The sequence below is a fragment of the Odocoileus virginianus genome, chromosome 13 (assembly GCF_023699985.2).
Source record: "Odocoileus virginianus isolate 20LAN1187 ecotype Illinois chromosome 13, Ovbor_1.2, whole genome shotgun sequence".
NCBI classification, from domain to species: Eukaryota; Metazoa; Chordata; class Mammalia; order Artiodactyla; family Cervidae; genus Odocoileus; species Odocoileus virginianus.
Window position 1 is genome coordinate 22778719 of NC_069686.1, and position 20465 is coordinate 22799183.

At 36.9% G+C, this 20465-nt stretch overlaps 1 protein-coding gene across 1 annotated transcript; it reads right to left on the reverse strand.

Moving 5' to 3' along the window:
- Nucleotides 1–744: 744 nt before the first annotated feature.
- LOC110138122 (uncharacterized) lies at nt 745–19555 on the reverse strand. The gene is made up of 3 exons (XM_020894881.2): nt 19550–19555; nt 5135–5569; nt 745–984 (listed from the first exon to the last, which is right to left on the reverse strand). The coding sequence occupies exons 1-3, from the start codon at nt 19553–19555 to the stop codon at nt 745–747; spliced, it is 681 nt and encodes a 226-aa protein (XP_020750540.2).
- Nucleotides 19556–20465: the final 910 nt, after the last annotated feature.

Below are 20465 nucleotides of genomic sequence, written 5' to 3' on the forward strand. Positions count from 1 at the left end.
GCTATATATTTCTCCAGGCAATCTTAATTCCAGTTTGTGCTTCTTCCAGCCCAGTGTTTCTTATGATGTACTCTGTGTATAAGTTAAATAAGTAGGTGACAATATACAGCCTGAATGTACTCCTTTTCCTATTTGGAACCAGTCTGTTGTTCCATGTCCAGCTCTAACTGTTGTTTCCTGACCTGCATACAGATTTCTCAAGAGGCAGGTAAGGTGGTCTGGTATTCCCATCTCTTTCAGAATTTTCCATAGTTTGTGGTGATCCACACAGTCAAAGTCTTTGGCATAGCCAATAAAGCAGAAATAGATGTTTTTCTGAAACTCTCTTGCTTTTTTGATAATCCATTGGATGTTGGCAATTTGATCTCTGGTTACACTGCCTTTTCTAAAACCAGTTTGAACATCTGGAAGTTCACAGTTCATGTACTGTTGAAGTCTGGCTTGGAGAATTTTGAGCATTACTTTACTAGCCTGTGAAATGAGTGCAATTGTGTAGTAGTTTGAGCATTGTTTGGCATTGCCTTTCTTTGAGATTGGAATGAAAACTGACCTTTTCCAGTTCTGTGGCCAGTGCTGAGTTTTCCAAATTTGCTGGCATATTGAGTGAAGCACTTTCACAGCATCATCTTTTAGGATCTGAAATAGCTCAGCTGGAATTTCATCACTTTCACTAGCTTTGTTTGTAGTGATGCTTCCTAAGGCCCACTTGACTTCACATTCCAGGATGTCTGGCTGGGTGAGTGATCATACCATTGTGATTATCTGGGCCATGAAGATCTTTGCAAATGTGAGTCTGCAATTCCTTCCATCAAGAGTTGAAGTATATTTCAACACATTATAATCTGGCTTGTTTTGTGATGATTTTGGCTTATACAATATGGAGACGAGATGTGCAAGCTCTGAGAGGAGACCTCCAGAGGCCTCAGGAAGTTCCACTGTCTTTCTTGATACGTCTATGACCTGAGCATAAATCTGGTCAACCAACTGGAGGAGGAAAGACCACATGGGGCAGAACAGAGTTGTCCCAGCCCTGGAACCATCCCAGAGCAGTCAGACCCCTGCTGACTTGGCAACGGACCATAGATGTATGCATGAGGCCAGAAAACACTAGATAAACTTCCCAGCTCACTAGAGATTTGTAAGCAATCACAAATGTATATTGTTTAAAGATTCTAATTTTGAGGTGGTTTGTTACACAGCAAATGCTAATGGATACACCACATGATATAATAACAATTTCTTATTGTTAAAAATGGATATGGCATTTTCTCTGAAATTTATAATCTTAGATTTTTATAAGTTCTTAAAAACTCTATTAAAATCATGTTCCATACCATTTTGGATAATGCCTGTTTGAATCTATGTCTTTGAATTATTGTCTGCCTCATGAGCATAAAAATCCTCAGTGAAAATTTCATTCTAGGTTGCTTTTATAAGTTTTACAAATGATAACAATAGGTTGTGTCTCTTTTGAAATTATAAAATGCCAGCAGGTGAATCATTTTAAGATTTTCTCATTAATTTTCTATTGCAATTATATTAGGGTAAATTTTTTTAACAAAAGCTCTGGAATACAGTGACTACTTTTAGGGGTTAAGATCATCTCTATTTTATGAGCTTATATTCTTTTTTTTTAAATTTATTTATTAGTTGGAGGCTAATTACTTTATAATATTGTAGTGGTTTTTGCCATACATTGACATGAATCAGCCATGGATTTACATGTGTTCCCCATCCTGAACCCCTCTCCCACCTCCTTCCCCATCCCATCCCTCTGGGTCATCACAGTGTACCAGCCCTGAGCACTTGTCTCATGCATCCAACCTGGACTGGCGATCTGTTTCACACTTGATAATATATATGTTTCAATGTTATTCTCTCAGATCATCCCACCCTCTCCTTCTCCCACAGAGTCCAAAAGTCTGTTCTATATATCTGTGTCTCTTTTTCTGTCTTTCATATAGGGTTATCATTACCATCTTTTAAAATTGCATATATAGGCGTTAGTATACTGCATTGGTGTTTATCTTTCTGGCTTACTTCACTCTGTATAATGGGCTCCAGTTTCATCCATCTCATTAGAACTGATTCAAATGAATTCTTTTTAATGGCTGAGTAATATTCCATTGTGAATATGTACCATAGCTTTCTTATCCATTCATCTGCTGATGGGCATCTAGGTTGCTTCCATGTCCTGGCTATTATAAACAGTGCTGCAATGAACATTGCTTATATTCTGATAGAAACAACACTGGCTTTTATAATTCCTTTTACCAATTAACAAATATTTTCTAAACTATCTGTTAATGGACACTTTTTAACAAAGACATATTTCTTCTATGTTGACTTTAAATGTTTTAAACACATATATTTGTGTGCATATCTGTAAATATGTGTACACATATATAAAAGAGTCCATGCCTTTAAAAATTTTACAAACTTAGACTGAACCTCAATAATTTTTTGAAATTTTTCTTAACAAGTGCCTATTGCTGGAGTTCCCCTCTACAACAAAACTAAAATGCAGTTCTTGTTTATTATTGTTGAGATGAATTCCTAATTGTGTCAGCCTTTCTTATCTGAAATTATTTTTTGTCTTTACTTTAAATATCATAAATATTGAATACCTTTCCCTACATCACCAATATCTTAATAGAGGGTCTCCATAAATATAAATGTCAGGTATAAAGTAGTTAGTATATTTTGGATAACTTATCAATTGGAGAAGGAAATGGCAGCCCACTCCAGTATTCTTGCCTGGAAAATTCCATGGACAGAGGGTCCATGGGGTTGCAAAGAGTCGGACACGACTAAGCGACTTCACTTTCACTTTCACGCTAATCAATGTTATGTCATTAACTTATAATAATAACAAAGTATTGATATAAGAAAGAAGAAAAGGATCTATAGAAACAAAGGGTTAAATGTTAAGCTGTATAAAATTGCTAGCTAAGCTTTTGCATGAAATACATAAATTTAAATTGAGCTAGGACTCTTTTTGCATGCCTAGTAACATAAAATGATTCATTGGAAGAAAGAAGTTAAGTTCTCATTGAATTCTCAATTTTTTTTTCCTTTTTTCCTCCTTGTTTTAGAAGTCATGTGAAATTTATGTAGAGAGTCCTGCAACCATTACTAATATTCATTCATAAGAACTTATTCTAAATTTCACGTTCGTTTCTACAGATGAAAAATTTCTAAACACATAATCCATGTTTTATACATTTAGGGAAATATCATGTTATGGCATAGTACCTTAGAATGGCTAAAAAACAGTGTATTAAAGATGCTAATCAAATTTCATTTTTGAAAACCAAGACGTGTTTTCACGTCTGATTTCTTTCCATTATTATTTTTATAGGCATCAGGTCCAAAAATCACATACCATACCAATAGTAGTAATCTCACATTTCAACCAGAAACCCTTATAAATTTTTTTTAAATATTGTATTTAAGGAGCTACAGATGAGAATAGGTTCTATTACATAATTTATAAGAATGATGTTTTCTATCTTTAGCCAATTCTTTAATCAAATATCTTGGGTAAATATTCAGAATTATAATACTAAAGTCAACAGAGATGAAACTCTTTTCTGTGGCTTTACTTAACTCATTAAGGCAAGAATAAATGACATTGTAAGGATCTACATTAAGTGTTCCCCAATCCCTAGACATCCAACTGTGTGTGTGTGTTGTGTGTATGTCCGTCGCTCAGTCACGTCCAATTCTTTGCGGCCCCGTGAACTTTAGCCCGCCAGGCTCCTCTGTCCAGGGGATTCTCCAGGCAAGAATACTGGAGTGGGTTGCCATTTCCTTCTCCAGGGCATCTTCCTGACCCAGGGATCAAAGTAAAAGATACTATAAAGCCATAAACAAAAAATTCGCACCTGTAGAGTAAAAAGGAGGGAAACAAAGTCCTCAAACTGGAGATTGGCAAGTATCAACAGTTTGATTTTTTTGAGACATTCTCTAGCTTCAACATAACCTCATATATATAACTTTATATCCCTTATTCTCATTAAACCAAGTTGAATTACTTGATATACAACAATGGTCTCATCATACTGAGAGCAAATACTAGCAAAATAATTTATTTTGAAAAATTTTCTATTTCTATTTCTATTTATATATCCTTTCTTCAACAAAGGCTAATTATCCATTAACAAGAATAGGACTGTGCCTTCCTGATAACAGTCACTAAGCTTAAAAAAAAGAAAAAAGAACAGAGCATGGAATTTGCTTCCCAATGGAAAACCTGAGATTATTTATTAATTATTTATGAAATTCAACTATAATCTCTTTTGTAGGGACTCTATTGAGTGTGATACATTCAAGCAATTTCAGTTTAAGCAGTAGTTGCTTTTAACTGACAACAGAAATATAAATGTGTTATTTGTTAACAATGCTGCTAATCCTATTTCCTGTATTTCAATAAATGTCCCCTTTAGGTAATAGACATATTTTATAGGTGACATTATAGTACACCACAATCACTGAGGCATAATCATCCTTTACCACAAAATATTTCAGACCGTATGCCCTGTGGTTTAAATATAATATCATATATATTCCTTACAAATATAATCCTTACAAGATGCCTGGGAAGTAGCAGATTAACACACACATTCACAATGTTAAGCATCACACAGCTAGAAGTAAATGGCAGGTGTCAGGATTAAAATCTATGTCACTGTTGGTTCCAGAGACTTCACTAGTTTCATTTCACCATCATTACTGATAAATCCTGATAAATTCTCATGGAGCTAAATGCAGCACCATTTCTTAGATGTTTGAAGTACAAAGATTGATAAGAAATTGTCCTTACTTCTAAGGAACTTACAACTTAGCTGCAGAAACAACGCATACACATAAAGAAACATCTATATATAAAGGGCTTATCAGAGCTGTTTTTGTGGGAGTGAAAGGAGATCAAGTTCCCAATGGAACAGACCATAGAGGAAGTCAATAACAGTGGATGCCACATTTCACACTGTATTACATGGTTGCTTCAGGACATCTGTCTAGAATAGTGGAGAAGGGGAAAAAAAACAACTATATGCTTAGAAATGGAAGGCTAGGCAAGCTGCTTATCTTGTCTATTATAAATGTGGACTCTCAGTCAATGGATCCTTACCTTCCGGCTGTACTCAGCTGGTCCAGCTTGTCTGTTTCCACTCCTTGGAGCTTCAAACACACTCCTCAGCTCATCAAGGGCAATGGAGAACCGTTCAATCCTGTGCCGACCACTCAGGGAATCCTCCTTCAGCACTTCCAGCTGACCATAGTCTCCAGAGTAGTCACTCTTGTCCTCAGGACACTTCTCTTCAGGCTCTGCACTCAATATCTCTTCTCTGACACTTCGAAGCAGATTTGGAGGATCTGGAGGTCCGGGTGTTGATGCTACCTCTTCTTCAGGTTCAAGCAATTTGTTTTCTTGAGGCTGGAAAAGCCTGCAACGACTGTCTCTGGGACTATATTCGCTTTTCTGGTAATCGCTGGATTCCCATTTCTGCCGCAGGAGGTTCAGAGAGCCCTTCTGCATTGGGAACATGGATGATTCCAGGTTGTCCTGCAATATCAAAAGTCCTTTCATTAAAGATATGTGTGAATAATTTTCTAAACACTGTTTAGGCATGCCAGATCTTGGGATTTGTGTTCCAGTATAGAAATCCAGCTTTGCTATATAATTTCTGGCTCATGACTTGACCCTTCAAAGTTATGTAAGTTAACTGAGAATTAGATTATGGAGAGGATTGATTTGTACAGCCATGGACAATTGTGTCCAACTCTTTGCAACCCCATGGACTATAGAGTCCATCAAATTCTCCAGGCCATAATACTGGAATGGGTGGCCTTTCCCTTCCCCAGGGGATCTTTCCAACCCAGGGATCCAACCCAGGTCTCCTGCATTGTGGGCAGGTTCTTTACCAACTGAGCTTATCAGGGAAGCCCTAAGTCATGGACATTTGACTATATATGCTGATTTATAGGTAAAACTATAGAACCATACATATATATCAAAAACATATATAGACAAAACTAGGAAAACATTATTTTCTTCCCTTTTATGTTAAATCAGCCAATAATTACTTACAAAGTAAAATTTAAGCAATATTCTCTCATCATTTAGTATATCCCATTAGTCATTCAGTCATGTATGTTCTGAGGAAAGAGCAATTTAACAAGTCCAACAGGAAAGTCATTGCCAGGTGGTGCTAGGGCTAAAAAAATCCATATGCCAATTCAGGAGACTCAAGAGACATGGGTTTGATCCCTGGGTAGGGAAGATCCTCTGTAAAAGGAAATGGCAACCCACTCTGGTACTCTTGCCTGGGAAATCTCATGAACAGAGCAGCCTAGCGTGCTACATTCCATGGGGTCGCAAAGAGTCAGATACGACTGGGTGATTGAACAACAGGAAGAAACGGGGTTTATTTTCTGCCTGTAACCACTAGGACTTCTTTTGTAATTCTTGGTTTCTGCAAATGTATTAACTTAAAAGTTTTGGACTAATAGCTAAAAGCTATTTTTAAAAAAAGGCTATGAAGCTTTTGCTATAAGAAAAATATTTTGATAATAATTTATATGTATATCTCATTTTAATTCCAACATTCTCAAAATGAGTTAGTTGCTACTATGAATACTATTTTTGAGATAAGGAAGTTGAGAATTAATTTGCCTAAGGTTCTGTGAAAGAGCCTGGATTTGAAATACATCTGTGTGACTGCAGAACCTTCCTTTTTAACCACTGGAGTGCAATGTCTTCTTTGTACCTTAAGTGTCCAATTCATATCTCATTATGAAACTGATTAAATTTTAACTTTGATACAGAGTTTTGTGGTGAGTACGAAAAAATCAAATTGTAAAATGTACTTTTACCAGAAACAAACATATGCACACACATAAATGAATCATAGGCATCAACAGCTACACATTAGCATGAATTCTTGTCATAGAAATAGCAACTTTCTGCTGTAACCCAGAGATTCTACACAGTAAATTTGGGGCTTCAAAAAATATATTTTGCTCTTGAAGGATGATGCTTTTTCCTGGAAAAGTATTAGCACAGTGGGTATGGTAAACAATCTCACTTAGATTAAGTGAAAGTATCTCAAAAGGTCACCTAACAAAATGACTCCAGACTTCTTTGCCGCCAACCGCATTATAAAAAGCATTTTTATGCACTGGGGCTCAGTGCACATACATTAATAAATTTATTTATATGTATACATACATATATGTACATGAAATGAACTTGTTTTCATTAAATAATTTTTCCCTTTACTATGTGAAACATCTGATTATATTTCCTAATATCCTTCACTTAAGAAAATGTTTTCTATCCACTAATTGATTACTGGTTGACTAATGGTTCATAGACTGCTGGCTAGCTCTATACGTACAGTAGGAGTTCAATCCCAAGTTGGGTTTTACCAACTGTGTGACCTTGCAAAAGCTTCAGTGGTAAAATGGACTTATATACATTATGGCTTTATTTTGAGACATGTGCTAGATAATGCATAAAATGTCTAGTGTGAATTAGATCTTCCAGTAGCTGTCAATTCCATTCCCAGGTCCATCTCTGGCTAAATCATTTTAATCACTCAATCATTTATGCTAAGTAGGAGTCTCCTAGATAAGAAAGCTTTCAAGAAAGAGGTTATTTTAACCACAAATCCATAGACTGAACAGACTGGAAAATTTGGTTTTAATGATATTGCTAATTAATGTTTCGATTAGCCTCTTATTATAGAAAGTCTCAATAAAACAGCAGCACCCAATAAGACCTGAATATCTGTTTTGGAGAATGATCAACATATGGTGAGAGTCTAATCAACATATGCTGAAAATGTCTCTGTCTCATGTGTAAATGGACTTCAGAGATCTTACTAGCAAAGGAAAGAATGGTCAAAACATTTCACAGCTGGTAATAGTGATCTCATGAGGCTATTTAATGAAAAAATTGTTTCTGAGTCAATCTTGCATAATTAGAAATGGAAAGCTGGGAGGGAAAAAACTCGAAGATGGAGAATGAAAAACATTTTTCTCAAATAGGTAAGGTGATCCTAATATTCAAAACAGTTGGAAATTCTATCTCTAGATGAAGATGGAATAGGCATATTTTCTCAATTCCTCTCTTTAAATATAGATAAAAATCCTGGAAATAATATATAAAACAAAACATAAGAGGACTTTGAGAGAAGGCAGACAGTGTAGGAACTTTTGCACTTGAGGAACAAAATGGTGGTGAATTCCTTGGGTTTCCTTTTAGTCAGATATCCAGAACATGTTGCTCAAAGAGCCAGTAACCCAAAGACTCCAATAGGAACAAACAGCCTGCTGTCTCCGGTAAAAGAAGTAGGAAAGGGGAAAGTTAGCAAAACTTTTAGACAATAATTGCCATACCTCTCTGGACTCCAATGGGGTGTGCTACAATTCAGTTTAACTATCTGGCATTGGCACAGATTCCAAAGGTTAAGGCTTCAGCTCCACAAGACTGCCCTACTTCAGAGGCCAGTTATAAGTCCCTGGTTGCTACCTGTACCTTGGACAAGCTGGTTATAAGATGGAGGTTCTCATGATTCCCTACTCATGTTTGTTAATTTTCTGGAAGGGCATATAGAACTCAGAAAGGTACATACTTAAATGTACCTGCTTTTTATAAAGGATACAACTCATGGACAGTCAAATGTAAAAGATGCACAGGGCAAGTGTGGGAGGGGTTGTGGAGCCTCCATGCCTTCTCCAGGTGTGTTACTCTCCAAGCACTTTGATGTAGTCACCAACCCAGAAGCTCTCCAAATCCACCATTTAAAGAGCTTTTACAAAGGTATCACCATGTCAGGGGAGTTTGCAATTTCCTCAGTTCCGTCTCACTGCAGCAAAAATTTGAAGCGATGGATGGACCAGTGTTACAGCTCAGTTTTAATTGGCAAGCAAAGGAAAAGACAGCTTCGAGGTGTGAGGGTGGGCTGGTCCAAAAGATGTGAAGAGAAGAAAAGCCCCTGACTCAATTTTGGCTCCTCTTTTTGTATGCTTTTCTCCTCTCCCTGAGCCTGCCCTATGTAAATTGGGCTAGCCTGGAGGGCTGTTTTACCTGAGTTTCTCACTCTGGTCCTGGGACCTTCCTTTGTTCTATTTTCATGGGCTTTTTCCTTTCTTTGTCTTTTAGCCACCACCATTATGGATTCCTTTTTCCTATTCTAACCACCTAACAATTACATAGGCATGCTTGATTAAATCATGGGTCACTGATGATTAACTCAATTTCTAGCCCCTCTCCCCTCATTGGAGGTCAGGGTGTGTGGTTAAAATTTCCATCTTCTAATCACGCTTTGGTGTTTATGGTGAGTAACCCTCATTTTGAAGCTATCTTGGGCCCCCAGCCGTCAATCACCTCAACATCATACAAAACACAGTCAGTCGTCACTTCAGAGATTCTGAGTTTTAGAAACTGTGTGCCAGGAGGGAGAGACAAAGATCAAATATATACTTATCACAAATCCTTTATTGACTTCCCTCCCCTACCACTACAATCATGGTATCAGAGAAAACTGGGTGAAGATCCAGGATTTTCATACCCATTTGATGGTAATAAAGTCTTCCTCCAAGATACCATTGGTGGCCATGTAAGGATCATGGACTTCCCTGTAGCTCAAATGGTAAAGAACCTGCCTGTGAGGCAGGAGACCAGAGTTTGATCCCTGGGTTGGGAAGTTCCTCTGGAGAAGGGAATGGCAATCCACCCCAGTATTCTTGCCTGGAGAATTCCATGGACAGAGAAGCCTGGTGGGCTACAGTCCGTGGGGTCGCAAAGAGTTGGACATGCCTGAGTGACTCACACACACACACACACACACACACACACACAATGATCATGCACTTTTGCACCACCTAGTGCTAATGAAATATTTTTCCCCTTCCCTGCCTGTATCAGAGGATGCTGGAGTTTGCAACTACAACTTTCACCAACATTCACTGTTGGTAGGGGTTCTCTTCTAGCAGTGGTCAGTGGAGGCTACAGGGGGAGCAGTAAAGAAGAGCAGTCCCCTCCCCAGCCAGGCAGGATGATATCAGTGACTCCCACCACCACATAACACTAGTGGATTCCCTTCTCCAGGAAGTCAAAGAACTAATTGGGAAAACTGGACTTCTACCTCAACTTGGCAATAATGAGGCAACTCCTCCCTTCATCTTCTGAAACAGATTTAGGTAAGATCTAAAATTCATAACATAATTGTCCAAGTGTCCAGATACTGAAATGCCATGAAAACCTAAAAACTGAAGGAGAAAAACAACCAATGGGCAATAACATTGAGGTCACCCAGATACTTGGAATTATCTGACAAAAATTTTAAAGCAGTCATCATAAAATTGCTAAACGAACAATTACAAACTGCTTTAAACATGTTCAAATGGAAAAGACTTAGCAAATAGAAGATTAGAAAAAATTGAAATTTTAAAAATGAGATATAAATAAACCAAAAGAAAAGAAAACTAAACTGGATAGTCTTGGCAGAATGGAAGGGACAAAATAAAGGGTCAATGAACTCAAATACAGAATGACAGAAATTTCCCAATGTAAACACACAAAGAAAATATACTAAAAAAAGTAGAACATCAGAGACCAGTGAGACCATAAAAAAGATCTAGTATTCATGTTACTGGGATCCCAGAAGAAGAGGAGAAAGATGGTGGTGGTGAAAAATATTATTAGATAACATGGATAAAAATTTTCTAACTTTTTAAATAACAAAAGATATGAAAAGACATAGTAAGATATAGTAAAAAAAAAAAACAGTAAAAAAATGTTGAGTGAATCCCTATGACACATCAAAATAAAATTTCAGAAAAACAAAATTTTGAAAAAAACAGAAATGTTGAAATCAGTAAGAAATATATGAAACCTTACCTATAGAGGAAAAACAACTTGAATGACAGTGAATATCTCACCAGAAACCATGATGTTTAGGAGGAAGTGACAAAATATTTTTCAAGCACTAATAGAAAATAACTGTCAACCCCAAATTATATCTCTACCAAAATTAACCTTTAGAAATGAAGGCAAAGTGACAATATTCTCAAAGAAAAACTAAGAGAATTCATTACCATCAAACTTACCCTAAGAGAATGACTGAGTTCTTGAAATACAAAGGAAACTATAAAAGAAGAAATTTTGGAACGTCCAGAATAAAGAAGGAACAACACAAAGAGCAAAATCATAGATAAACACATTAGACTTTCTCCTCTTGAATTTTCTAAAATATGTCGATGGTTGATGTGATAAGCTACATTAAGGCTGTATATTGTCACCCTGCTTATTTAACTTATCTGCAGAGTACATCATGAGAGACACTAGGGTGGATGAAGCACAAGCTGGAATCAAGATTGCCAGCAGAAATATCATAACCTCAGATGTGCAGATGACACCACCCTTATGGCAGAAAGTGAAGAAGAACTAAAGAGCCTCTTGATGAAAGTGAAAGAGGAGAGTGAAAAAGTGGGCTTAAAGCTCAACATTAAGGAAACTAAGATCATGGCATCTGGTCCCATCACTTCATGGCAAATAGATGGGGAAACAGTGGAAACAGTGTCAGACTTTATTTTTCTGGGCTTCAAAATCACTGCAGATGGTGACTGCAGCCATGAAAGTAAAAGACGCTTACTCCTTGGAAGGAAAGTTATGACCCACCTAGACAGTATATTAAAAAGCAGAGACATTACTTTGCGAACAAAGGTCCATCTAGTCAAGGCTATGGTTTTTCCAGTAGTCATGTATGGATGTGAGAGTTGGACTATAAAGAAAGTTGAGTGCCAAAGAATTGATGCTTTTGAACTGAGGTGTTGGAGAGGACTCTTGAGAGTCCATTGGATGGCAAGGAGATCCAACCAGTCCATCCTAAAGGAGATCAGTCCTGGGTGTTCATTGGTAGGACTGATGTTGAAGCTGAAACTCCAATACTTTGGCCACCTGATGTGAAGAGCTGAGTCATTTGAAAAGACCCTGATGCTGGAAAAGATTGAGGGCAGGAGGAGAAGGGGACAACAGAGGATGAGATGGTTGGATGGCATCACTGACTCAATGGACATGGGTTTGGGTAAACTCCAGGAGTTGGTGTTGGACAGGGAGACCTGGCATGCTACGGTTCATGGGGTCGCAAATAGTCGGACACAGCTGAGTGACTGAACTGACTGACTCAGTATATGGAGACGATTTATTTGAGAGAATTTTATTATGGACTAACAATAGTGAAGGTATAAAGAGGGTAAAGTTTCTACACTTCACTCAAGCTGGGAGATTGTTGAGACCAAAAGATTGTGTTAAGTTACATGTGTATAACGTGAGACCTACAGAAAGCACTTAAAAAATCCATCACATACAAGATATATTAAAATGCAGTATAGATAAATCAAGATGAATTCCAAGAGCTATTCAAATAACTCACAGATGGCATTAAAAAGTAAAGAGAGAAACAAAAAGCAGAGGGAATAAGATAAAACAAAATAAATGGTGGGCCTAGTAATATTATTATATAAAATATAAATGGTCTAAAAAGACTAATTAAAAGACAGAGATTAGAGTAGATAAAAATTATTAGCTAACTAACCACACAAATGGACATTATACTGAGTGAAAAATCCAGTCTCAAAAAATTCACATAGTGTGTGATTATATTTATATAACATTCATGAAATTGAAAAATTATAGATATGCAGAACAGTTAGTGGCTGCCAGAGGTTATGAGTATAGGGGTCAGGTGGGTTGTTGACTGATGCAAAAGATCTGTGTGGGGGTGAAACATTTCATATCTTTCTTGCTTTGGTTATAAAGGATTAACAGCTATAATGAAAGTACAAAAGTCTACACGTGTTAAATGGCATGAAAATATATATGTATATATACACATTGTGTCTATATTGATTTCCTGCTTTTCAGAATATTCTATAGTAATGAGGTACATAAGCTCATTTCGCACTATGTTTGCAACATCCTGTGAACCTGGAATAATTTCAAAATAAAATAGTAAACTCTGGGAGCTGGTGAAGGACAGGAAAGCCTGGCATGCTGCAATCCATGCAGTAGCAAACAGTCGGATACAACTGAGCAACTGAACTGAACTGAAGATGTTGAAAACCAAAAACATAAAACAGTGATTTGGTAGTCATTCCTCCAGATTTTATTCTACTTGGGAAGGATGAGAAACAGAAATATTAGCATTTCACCTTGTGCAGTGACAGAGAGTGTAAGGTACTCTGCTACATAGGTCACTATTACAAATGGTAAGCTACATGCCTATGTTCTCAATTTATTGCCTCTCACCTCAAGATGTACCATTTAATATATGCACCATGACAAATGCACCATCACCATCACCGACTCAATGGACATGAATTTGAGCAAGCTCCAGGAGATGGTGAAGGACGGGGAAGCTTGGCGTGCTTCCGTCCGTGCAGTTGCAAAGAGTCGGAGAGGACTGAGCTAATGAACAAATGACTAAATCTCTTTAAGCATTTCTTCTTTATAACCTTTAGCTTTCTCAGTAGAGGGCGCCAAAGGGACATTGTAGGAAGAAGAGCTTATAGCAAGTTCTTGCATGGCCGCTGTGTCAGGGGTTAGAAAGAATATGAGAACACCCAGTGGAGCTTGTCCAGTCACAGACATGGAATGCCACCACTCATGATCTTATATCCTCAGCTTGGAGATAATCTTTCCACAGCCCTCTCAGGATGGAAACAAATCCCATAGTTGCCTGTGTCCTGGAGGGTCACACAGGGAGCAGCTGCTGATTCTAGGAGGCCTTGAGCAGCCTGCATGCAGCCGGTCCATAACACAGGAGATAAACACCCATCTGCTGTTTCCTCTGCCAGCTCATGAACAGTCTTTGTCCTCTGAAGTCTCTTGCCCAGATAGACACTGATTACCACTGCATTTCCTTGCTACCAATTGTTGATCACCCATTCAGGCTGCACCCTGAAGGGTGGCCCATTGCTTGTTTAGAAACTCCAGAGCAGCTCCAGCCTAGCTAAACCAGCAAGCCTCTCCACTCTGCTTTTCTAGGGCCTGAGCCACACCTTCTCCAAGGGGGTCTGAACCCTTCTCGAGTTTGTCCTTCCCTGGTTACTCTCCCTCAGCCCTAGGGTACCATATAGTATTTCCTTATATATTAGGTTACACTTTTATTGTGGCTATTAATTCTTTATATTAAACTTTTGCTGGTTAACCTGTATTTGGTTTATATTTGCTGATTACACACTGGCATCATACTCTTGCTCAATAAGAGATGCTGCGGTTTAGTCGCTAAGTCATGTTTGACTCTTTGAAGCCCCACAGACTGGAGCCTGCCAGGCTCCTCTGTCCATGGGATTTCCCAGGCAAGAATATTGGAGTGGGTTGACATTTCCTCTAGGGAATCCTGACCCAGGGATAGAAACAGTGTCTCCTTCTTGGTAGGCAGATTCTTTACCATTCAGGGAAGCCCTGAATAAGAAATACCTACTGTCTAACTCCAACAAATAGGTCACGAGGCCACATGTTTTCAGTATTGTCATGATGATGCATGCCACTGTTCCCTTTATGATTAGGTGTGCTGGGATGTGGTATGGTTGGGAATAACTCTTCTTCCTATATTCCCTGGTTAGAAAATGACAGCCAACATGGCAGATGGAGGCATTGCCCTTAAAGTGTCCCATTGAACTCTATGGTCTTCCATGACATTTTACAGAAAACGTCAGAGCCAGTATTATCTAGGTACACAAGTTTAAGAAAATTAATATTCATACTGTTCTGAGAGAGTTATAATGTGAAATTTTAAATTAAAGGCTGTTGAAAAATCTTTGAGACAAAAAGAAACCTAAGCAATTCAGGGTTGTTCTACACTTATTTAAGCAGAGGACCTTTTATCATAAACTGCTCCTAATATCCTTAAGTGTTATCTTTCATCAAAGCCATTTTGGAAAGTGTTGACATAAAGCAAAAATCACTAACTAGAAAAAGTAAGCCTCAGATTTCTTCTTAGTACGTGTGTGTGTGTGTGTGTGTGCACGTGTGTCTGCATGCACATGCTCAGTTGCTCAGCCACGTCCAATTCTTTGTAACCCTGTGGACTATAACCTACTAGGCTCTTTTGTCCATGGGGTTTTTCAGGCAAGAATGCTGAAGTGGGTTGCCATTTAATAAACTGATTAGTTATTCATCTAAGTTAATGATTTTGACAAGTTTTTAAAAAGTATTTCTGTTAATTACTATATTTAACAAATACCATTTTGTATCTTTGTTTTATTAAAAAACAGCTGGCATCTGTTAAAAACCACATGACAAACTGCAACATTTAGGTATAAAACAAGAGAATTTCCCAGAATTGAGGAATCTGGGATGTATGAACTGAGGAAGATAACTGCATATTTTGTAACAACCAAAATCACTGAATTAAAATGTAGTTAAAATCAATCGGGTGGAGAGGGAGGTGGGAGGGGGGATTGGGATGGGGAATACATGCAAATCCATGGCTGATTCATGTCAATGTATGACAAAAACCACTACAATATTGTAAAGTAATTAGCCTCCAACTAATAAAAATAAGTGGAAAAAAAGTAGTTAAAATCAAATAAAATTTAAACTTAAAAAACTGAGTTGAAATAAAGATCTCCAGGAGCTATGTAAGTGATCTCCCTGTGACTATACTGCAAAGGTGCCCAGTTGGTTACAATATCTTCTTCTTTCACATTCAGTAAGACAAAATTGGATTCACACAGGATTTACTTGTGTTCACGTATCCAGAGGCTTGTTTGTGGATATGGTAGAATCTAGACTCCCAGTTGAGCAATGCTCAAGAACAATTTGAGTTTAGGAATTTTGGACTTTGGTTTTCAGTGTCAAGTGGATGTCTTGCCTAAGTTAGGCATAACTATGTTGAGTCAGTTGAGACAGAGGTTTTAGCTAAGCAGACAGAGGTAGAGTAAAACTGAAAACTGCCCACAGGAGCAGGATTAACTTAAAAAAAAAAAAAAAAGCACTAGGGCATAATACATCCAATGTTGGCATCGAAATGCATGCTGTCCTGCATGGTCACATGTGACACAAAGTGTTTTGATCTAACTTCAGTAAATGGACTGTGCATTTTTCCTCGTTTAGGGGATTGCATTAACGATTTAATAGATTTTCAGGCAATATTTTCTCTATCATCCTCCTTCTCTGGGATTTCAACACTGTTCTTTCAGTCTCATGTATGCCTTATTTTCTCTCCTTCCAGATGACTTTTGCAAATGCTGTTCTTTCTGCCTCCATACTCTTCCCCCTTATGTCCTGATACCTCATAATTATGCTTCTGGTCTCAACCTAAGGCATGACTCTTGAAGAACAATTCCTGACTTATCAAAGACGCTGTGGTTCACTATTTAATAAGCATCTGAGGTCATTTCAAGGAAGGTGATCTGAAGTCCACACTTTCAGATCTGTTGTGAAACAATAATAAAAAGAGTAATAGTTTGAATGGACTGACAGAGATAAAAATCTGCCAAGGTTTAGTGTATTATATAAATGAGCCAACATCCACATGAGGATTCCAAAGTCTTTACTTCTTGTTGCTACCCAGTGATCTGCTTGCTATCTTATGTACAAGAGTATCAGGTGCATAGAGGGAGAATTTTTAAGCAAGGAAAGAAAGCCTTATCCAAGATTAAGTCATCAAGGCATTAACAACTGAACACTTACAAAATGTTCTTATACCTTGTGATCTCTATAATTATAAGAATTATCTCCTGCCTCTATTATTGTTACATTGAGTTTATTTATAAATATAATTATAGTATATAGCTATAATAATATATAACATAATATGTAATTATAACACTATGTGATATATAAGGTGTGTGGCACATTTCATGAACAACAATGATTTTTGCCTGTCAAGCACACCAATCTGCTCAAAGAAAAATTAAGTCTCTGAGCAACTCTTGGTGAGAAGAAAAATTACCAAATCCTTTCCCGTTCTACTGAAATTCCCTGAAGTCAAATTTTAAATAAGCTTTGTAAATAGTCTTATATGGTTGATTTACTAACACTTCTTGTAAATCATAACTCTTGTTTCTTGTATTTAGAAACATTCTTTGGTATAATTTTATTCTAAGAGTGTTTCAAGTTTAAAGCAGAGTTATTTATCAATTTGAAACACACTTCCAGATCTAAAAGATATATGATTATTATTATAGAATCATAGTAAGTGAAAAATTTTGGACAGCCTGATATATAGCAAGGGTGACAAAAGTGCTGACAATTTTGGCCTATATTTCCAAATTGGAAAATTTATCCTGAAGAAATAATTTAATAGAAGAACCCTCTTTATATGCAAATGTCCCTCGCAGCATTTTTATAGTCATTATGAAAGAAAATCCTAAAGTTCAAAGAATGAGGAATGTTTTAATTATAGTTGAGCTACACAGTGAAATTATGTGACCATCTGAACTAGTAAATAGGAAGGTAGCATCAAAATATTGAAATAAATTTACAGTATAACATTAAGCAAATAAACACATGAAAGTAAATGTATTTCATTAATTCAAAATACAACCATATGTTCAAGAACTGAAAGAATTTTAAAAAGTAAAGATAATTGTGTTAGTATATTGAGATTTGAGGAAGTTGGCTTTCCCACACTTAAAAACAATACTGTCTTTAGCAACTTTAAATTGTCTACCTCCTTCCATGGGAGAGAAAAATATGATGCCTTTTGAAACAATTATAGATTTTTCTGAAATATTTAAAAATTTCCCACCAATTACTCTAATATTTATAACATCAAATCCCAATATTCTCAGTTTTCACGCAGCAGAGAAAAGCCATTGAAGGTAATTTAAACCCAAGAGTCAGTTTACTGCAGTCATCTCTGTTTTAAATTACAACACTACCAAAGCCTCCCTAGCATTTGCAAGCAATCATTCCTTTTTCCCCTCTGTGGTTATGTATATATATTTACATTGCTTCTATGAAATGATGCTTGAGTCTGACTGCAAGTGATGTCATTTCCATTGCTCAAAATTCATGGCACTCCACGTCAAGCAAGCAACCAAACATTATAATGGATACAAACTTGACTTCAGGAACTTGGGAAGCCTCTTCAACATATATCCTGTGGGGACCTGGATGGGAAGCCTTTTGCCAGATGCAGGAAGGTGGAGTTCTTCAGGGGGTTATTTAACCCTGTTTACTCTATCCAATTATTTAATGTTTATTTTGAAGTCCTGAACACAGCATGCTGCAGAGGGTTTGGATTGCATGACAAAGCTGTTTCATACAAGAATTTTTACATAAATCAACTTGTTTTTTTTTTTTTTTAAATAAATGCCTGTTTGCATGCAATTATTTCTACTGGTTTCTAAATCTTTTCTTTTCCCAACATATACCACCCTCTTAAACACTGAATTTCAGGGATCAGAGTAGAATCTGGGGCTTCTCCTGAAGCCCTAAAATATGACTACAGTATAAAAACATGTTTTCACATACATTTTAGCTATTGTCATACCAAAGAAATTTAGAAAACTCTGTCAATCAAATGAAGTCGCTACCAATTTAATAATAAAAAATATCAGATTAGAATAAAAATATATTATATGGTAGAACTTTTCTTAGTGGGTGTCTCGTCTTTGGTAACTACGCTATATGCCTGGAAGGGGAAAATATTTTGCAGTATAATGCTAGCCTCCTTTAACACAGTAGCTAATGAGCCCAACAAGATGACAGGACATAAGAAGACTGTGAGGCATATCAACATCAGCAAACTGTAGTTTCAAACTACAAAACAAAAGGTTTCTAAGAACATGCCAAATTTCTGTTGTCACTGAGCCAGATTCTCCGGCAAGGAAATCCTCAGTCTTGCAACTGTAGAAAGCAAGTTAAAATTAGGGAAATATTTTAACTAGCACCTTCCAAAAATGTGTAAGAATCCCTAGCATTAGGTTTATAATACTATTAGTGTAATTTATTTTTCTCTTCTGGTTATATTTCTTTTATCCAGCATTCAGCATTTTTGTTGTGACTTTGAAATATTCTCAGATAGTACTCATTTTTTTCAGAGAAAAAAATCTTAAAGGCAATGACAAAAAATATTTGTCAAAATATTAATTGAGCTATTTTGGGGAGGGAACTTTTAATTAGTTTTGGCAAATAGTTGCTGAACATCTCCCTGATAAGAATTTGAAAGAAATGAATCAAGAATTTCAAAGACTATTAAAAAAAAATCTGACTAAAGCTTAATAATAGATGTTGCAAATTCCATTAATTTTTTTTTTGGTATTCTAACTTCATCAAAACAGATTTTCAATTAGTCTTCCTTCTGAAAATGTACCTAAAATTAGTATTTTACTTAATTTGTCACTAACAAGATACATGCATAATTCATATATATGAAGAAAAAGATAGGAATAATGCATTTGTTTATTATTCTTTCTTTTACCTCCTCATTCACATTTATTAAAAGAACTGGCAAATCACCCAGCTAAGACAAGTTATTAAAAGAATTTGTGAAGTCGTATATTTGCAATAAGCTTATCTTACCGCCATGTCCTTTTCTGTCAAGTTCCTGTCCTGTGACTCGGCTACCACAGTTACATATCCATTAAAGGAAAACACAAATTTAACAGTTCTTTAACTCACTGATCTCATCTAACTAATGAACATCAAGCATGATGGACATACGTCGCTAGATAGCGGTTACAAGACACCAAATCTCTCATAGCTAGCTCTGGGAGCTACATTATTTAGTAAGTCATGGAAGGGAGAAGCGTACTTTCGACCATAACCCCTGCTTCTGCTGGGTACTCAGCTTACAAGGTTTGCCAGGTAAAGGCTGATTGAAGCAGCTTTTGTTTTCAAATTCTATAGAACAAAAACCCATCCACAGTCAAAAGACCGATCTCCCAGCATCCCGGAAACTGTCTGCAGGATGTAGATAACTGGTATTTAATAAAGGAAGATTTTATTAAATGTTTCATGGATTATCCCAAGCAGGCTGGGTACCAGACAATACCTGTTATTTAGCACAAAGTCATGTTCTGTCACAGGCAGGTTTCTACCACTCTCACATACAGAATCCATGGGTAGAAAAATAACCAGCCAAAACTTGCTCTTGTGAGGTTTAAAATCCATATCTCAATGTTCATAATATAAAGGAAAACAGTTTTAGAGTTTACTGTGGGAAGCTGCCAAAGGGTTAGAAAGGGTCAGTCCCACGTTCTAGGGTTTACAGTCTGGCCAAATGCACTGATTCTGACTTATCGTGTATCAAAATCATCTGAGATGCTATTAAAATTGCAGATTCCTAAAACCCCAATTTGTGTGGAATGTGGCCTTGGAACTCTGCTTTCTTACAAACCACCACAAGTGATTCTGATGCCCGTGGATGTCGGATTTAAAAAATACCTTGCTACATCGCCAGAAGTATCAATGAACTGAAGATACAACATCATTCACT

What these genes read in the sequence shown, in the direction of transcription:
- LOC110138122 (XM_020894881.2), bottom strand. An exon ending in CAGCTGAGTACAGCCGGAAG is followed by an intron (nt 985 to 5,134) that starts GTAAGGATCCAT and finishes TTCCTCCTCCAG; the next exon opens with TTGGTTGACCAGATTTATGC.